A 5,796-nucleotide genomic window follows, 5' to 3' on the forward strand; every position below is an offset into this window, starting at 1 on the left:
CCCCCCCCCCCGGGCTTATAGAATGCTTGGGAAGCAAGCACTCTACCACTGACCTCCAGCCCCAGCCCTTCAATACCAGAGGAGAGAAGGTTTAAGGAGATGGTAAGTTCTATCAGGACCTGCTGAGTCCTAAGGACATAGGTGGGCATTAATGGAAGGAAAATGAATGAATGAATGAGGGGTTACAGGTAGCTTCTCAGGCAACAGAAGCAAGGTAGCTTAGGGTCAGAGAACTTGAGTTTAGTCAGCCGGGGTGGCACACCCTGTAATCTCAGCACTCAGAAGGCAGAGGCAGGAGGATCCTTGGAAATATTAGGCCAGCTTGTGCTACATGGTGAATTCTAAGCCAGCCAGGACTACATGGGGGACCCTGCCTCAAAAAAAAAAAAAAAACAAGGCTGGACAGATGGCTCAGTGGTTAAGAGCACTGGCTGCTCTTGTAGAGGACCCAGGTTCAGTTCCCAGCACCCACATGGCAGCTAACAACTGTCTATAACTCTAGTTCCAGAAGATGTGACATCCTCTTCTGGCCTCCACAGGCACTGCATGCAAGGGTGCACTTACAAACATGCAGTTAAAATACTCATGTACATAATTTTTTTTTAAAAGTAGTCAAGTATGGGCCAGGAGAGATGGCTCAGGTGTTAAGAGCACTGACTGCTCTTGCAGAGGACCTGGGTTCAATTCCCAGCACCCACATGGTGGTTAACAACCATCCATAACTCCAGTTCCGAGGGATCTGACACCCTCTTCTGACCTCCTCAGGCATTGCACAACATGGGTGCACTTAAACACATGCAGGAAATTCATACACATAAAAAATAATAAATAAGCTGGGCGTGGTGGTGCACGCCTTTAATCCCAGCACTCGGGAGGCAGAGGCAGGTGGATCTCTGTGAGTTCAAGGCCAGCCTGGTCTACATAGTGAGTTCCAGAACAGTTGGGGCTACAGGGAGACCCTGTCTCAAAAAGACCAAGAAAAAAAAAAAAAGACTGAAAAAAAATTTAATAAAAAAGAGTCAAGTAACCAATTTTTACCTTGTGCGTTTGTCTTTTACCAAATTGAAGGTAGTTCTTTAAACTTTCCTAGCTTTGGATGTCCTTCCTTAAAATTCCTCAGGAAATGTTGGAAGGGTGAGAGATCATACACACACGCTCACACACACACACAGGTAGCACAGAACTGATCCACTTTCCAGGCACTCAGTCAACAGCAATATACCCACTTCCCCGGTGCTAGGGCTTCCTGTTTTTTGTTGTTGTTGTTATTGTTGTTGTTTTGTGAGACAGGGTTTTACATGGTAGCCTAGGCTGGCCTAGAACTCACATTGTAACCCAGGTTAACTCCTGAGTGCTGTGATTATAATTCAGTGTTTTTTTAAAATTACATTTTCCTTATTTTGTATGTGTGTGTATGTATATGATATGTGTGTGTATGCAAAGGTGCACATGCCACAACGTGAGTGTGGAGGTCTGAGGACAACTTTCTAGAGTTGCTTCTTACCTACTGTGTTGTTTCTGCTGCTGTGCTGCATACTCCAGGGTATTTGGCCCAGAACCAGGTGCTTCTCCTGCCTTCCGTCTCAGGATAGGAATGCCAGGATCACAGATGTGACCAAACTATAGTAAGATGGAAACCTAAGGGAAGCATGAAGCCACAATTTGAACACAATGTACATAAATGTATAGCATTTAAAGGTATCAAATAGGGGCTGGAGAGATGGCTCAACTGTCAGAGCACTGACAGTTCTTGCAGAACACTGGGTTTGAATCCCAGCACCCACATGGTGACTAACAACTGTCTGTAACTCCAGTTCCAGGGGATCCTACACCCTCTTCTGACCTCCATGGGTACTGCAGGACATGGGTGCGCTTACACACATGCAGGCATAACACTCATGCACATAAAATAAAAATAAGCCGGGCGTGGTGGTGCACGGCTTTAATCCCAGCACTCAGGAGGCAGAGGCAGGTGGATCTTTGTGAGTTCGAGGCCAGCCTGGTCTACATAGTGAGTTCCAGGACAGCTGGGGCTACAAGGAGACCCTGTCTCAAAAAGACAAAAAAATAAATAAATAAATAAACTTTTTTAAAGTATGAAAATATGCTTGGTGCTGTGTGTGTGTGTGTGTATGAAATGCAAGCTGGGGATCGAACCCAGGGCCTCCTACAAGCTAAGCAACACTATCTAGAGCGCCTGTTTTTTTTTTTTTTTTTTTTTTCTTTTTGGTCTTCCTGTAGCTCCAGCAGGTCTGGAACTCACTCTGTAGACCAGGCTGGCCTCAAACTCACAGAGATCCGGCTGCCTCTGCCTCCCGAGTGCTGGGATTAAAGGCGTGCACCTGTTCTTTTATATTTATGGTAGTTTTTCTGGTCTTTCTCCCAGGAGGAACATGGGAGAATGTTGCAGTTTGTCCTCTTTAGACCAGGAACTGCAAAGCTATTTAGGTCTTATATCCTTCAAGTGCTAGTAGGAAGTTTAACTCAACCTCAAGGCAGTCTGTGAAAGTTATAGATTTTAAGTCCCAGATATGTCCTGGAGTTGGCTATCTCCACTTGGCTTTTTTGGTTTGTTTGGTTTTTGTTTGTTTGTTTTGTTTTGGGGTGCCTTTTGAGTCCCCCTGTAGCCCCAGCTGGCCTCAATCTCACAGATTGCCTCTGTCTCCTGAGTGCTGGTATTAAAAGCATGTGCCACCATGTCCAGCTTTCCACTTGGCATCTAAAAATGTATTTAAGAAATATAATTTTTTTTGTCTTTTTGAGACAGGGTCTCCCTGTAGCCCCAGCTGTCCTAGAACTCACTGTGTAGACCAGGCTGGCCCTGAACTCACAAAGATCCACCTGCCTCTGCCTCCCAAGTGCTGGGATTAAAGGCGTGCGCCACCTCGCCTGGCAAGAAATATAATTTTATATGTATGAGTAGGTTTGCCAGCATGCATGTATGTGCATCACATGCATGCAGTGCCCTCAGATGCCAGAGAGGGTGCCAGATCCTCTGGAACCGGAGCTATAGGCAGTTAGGAGTTACCATGTGGGTGCAGAAACAAACCTAGGTTCTGTGCTCTTAATCAATAGATAAACCATCTCTCCAGCCTAGTCTGCTATTGTATTTGAGGCACACAAACACAGCCTGTGAAAACCACCCTTAGCATCGTGCAGGAGAGATGGCTTAGCTGTTAAGAACACTGGCTGTTCTGGCAGAAGATCTAACAACTGTCTGTAACTCCAGTTCCAGGGGATCCAACAGCCTCTTCTGTCCTCTGAGGGCATTGCATGACACGGGTGCACTTACTTACATGCAGACCATACACGCATACACACAAAATAAAAAATAAAAATAAAAAGAAACCCATCCCTTAAAAAGGTGCTATCCTTAAGTATATAGCCAACTGTGAAACAGAGATGGATGTAGTCAGTTTAGAAACCTGAGCCCATGGGGAAAACTGTAGCCTCAGTGATGTAAGACAAAACTACTGGCAGAGGAATTTTTATGTTGCGTTGTGTACACGAGAATACAATATTTGTACTTAATAAGGCAGTGTGTTTTCTTAATAATTGCTTGCTCCTTCCTTCCTTTTTTCTTTCTTTCCTTTCTTTTTTTTTTTTTTTTTTTTTTTTTTGAGACAGGGTCTCCCTGTAGCCCTGGCTGGCCTGGAACTCACTATGTAGACCAAGCTGGACTTGAACTCACAATGATCCACTGCCTCTACCTTCTGAGTGCTGGGACTACAAGTGTGCACCACCACACTTGGTTCCTTCCTTTTCTTAATTAAAAAATATTTTATTATTTTTATTTTATGTGCACGAATCTATTGCCTGCGTGTATGTAACTGCAGCCATGTCATGCAATGCATGGGAAGGTCAGAAGAGGGCGTCAGATTCCCTAGAACTGGACTTATGGACTGTTGTAAGCCACCATGTGGGTACTAGGAAACGAACCCAGGTCTTCCGCATGAGCAGCAAGTTCTGTTAACCTCTGAGCCATCTCTCCAGCATGCTTAATTTTTATTTATTATTTATTTTTGTGTGTGTGTGTCCAGACATGTGTGCCATGGCATGTGTATGTGTGTATGTCTAAATGTCAGAAGACAGTCAGTTCTCTCCTTCTACCTTTATGTTAGTCCCATGGGTGGAACTTAGGTCATCAGGATGGCCCAGCAGGTACTTCACCTGCTGGGCCATCTTGCTGACCCCAACTTAAAAAAATTTTTTTTGAGACAGAGTCTCATGTAGCCTAGGTTAGCTTTTATGACAAACCCACTTATTGAGACAGGATCTCACTATGTAGCCCTAGCTGGCTCTGAAACTGTCTATGTATACCTGGCTGACCTCAAACTCACAGAGATCTGCCTGCCTCTGCTAGGATTAAAGGAGTGCACCACTACACAGGGCCCCAGGATTGCTTTAATTTACTATGTAGTAGAAGCTGCCTTAAATTCTTAATCTTCCTGTCAAGTGCTGGGATTACCAGCTGGAATCCCTACGCCTATCTTAAATGATGCTTTTTCAAGAGGACTACTATGTACCGATTGATATTGCTAGATCTCACAAGACTAGAAGGTAGGTAGGAGGAAACAACTTCAGAGGTAACTTGGACAGGAGCTCTAGTTAGCATGGTGGACTCAGGAATTGGAACTCAGGTTCTTACTCTGAGGCATAACCAGGTGTTCGTTCCACCATTCAAACAGCTTTAGATACTGCCTCTTGCTAAGAAAGAGCTGCAGAGCCCAGGGCAGGAGAGGCCTAAGGGGACACCTGTCCCATCTAAATAAATCATGTCACTTGAGCACTCCAGAAAAGGGATGCTTTCGCTGTAGAGGGCAAGGTGGTTGATAATGTATTACTGTTATTTTTGTTTTCGGTGTTTCAAGTTGCCCTAAAACAAGCCAGTCTGGGTTGGCTCTTTTACCAGGATTATACTACTTATAAGTTACTTAACGTTTTTATTACATTATTTATTGTGTGGGTGTATGTGGGCGCGCGGTGCTACAGCGTGCGTGTGGAAGCCAGATGACAATTTGCAGCAGTCAGTCCGGCTAGGGTGTGGGAGCCCTCACGCCCACCTGGGCCCGCACGCGCAGTGGAGTGGTCCTGGGCCCCGGAGCCGAGCATGGGGGCGTGGGCTGCGGCGGGTCTGGATGGGCGTGGCCTGGGGCGGGGCGGAGCGAATCAGTGAGGGTTTGGGGGCGTGGTCTTCGTGGGCGGGGCCTGCACCGGCCCCTACGCCCCCCAGCGGAGGCCCGGAAGGGACCAGTCGCGCTTCCGTCTCCGTCGGGGCCGCACGGAGGGCGGAGCTGCGGCCCGAGGACGCTACGCGAGCCCAGTTCCGGCGAGGAGGCCGCGCCAGTGACAGCGATGGCGGCGGAGTCGGCGCTCCAAGTTGTAGAGAAGCTGCAGGCGCGCCTGGCCGCGAACCCTGACCCCAAGAAGGTGAGCGGCGGGCGGACGGGCGGCGCGGGCTGGCGGTGGGCGCAGCGTGGGCCCCGTAACGGTCGCGGGCCGAGCGCGGCCGCGTCCTCGGCGGACCCGGAGCCAGGCCCCGTGGGGCTGCGCAGGCTGGCGAGGAGTTCGCAACAGCGATGGCGGCGGAGTCGGCGCGCCAAGTTGTAGAGAAGCTGCAGGCGCTCCTGGCCGCGAACCCTGACCCCAAGAAGGTGAGCGGCGGGCGGACGGGCGGCGCGGGCTGGCGGTGGGCGCAGCGTGGGCCCCGTAACGGTCGCGGGCCGAGCGCGGCCGCGTCCTCGGCGGACCCGGAGCCAGGCCCCGTGGGGCTGCGCAGGCTGGCGAGGAGTTCGC

General features: G+C 48.9%; 1 protein-coding gene across 1 annotated transcript in view; it reads left to right on the forward strand.

The window, feature by feature from the left end:
• The first annotated feature begins 5,223 nt into the window (after window positions 1-5,223).
• Eloa (elongin A) overlaps window positions 5,224-5,796 on the forward strand; it is a 22,887-nt gene continuing 22,314 nt past the window's right edge. The window contains exon 1 of the mRNA XM_008848595.3: window positions 5,224-5,430. Within this exon, the coding sequence (XP_008846817.1) occupies window positions 5,356-5,430 (75 nt within the window). The 5' untranslated portion in view covers window positions 5,224-5,355. The remainder of the gene's footprint in view (window positions 5,431-5,796) is intronic.

This window comes from Nannospalax galili, unplaced genomic scaffold, assembly GCF_000622305.1.
Source record: "Nannospalax galili isolate Female #2095 unplaced genomic scaffold, S.galili_v1.0 scaffold184, whole genome shotgun sequence".
NCBI classification, from domain to species: domain Eukaryota; kingdom Metazoa; phylum Chordata; class Mammalia; order Rodentia; family Spalacidae; genus Nannospalax; species Nannospalax galili.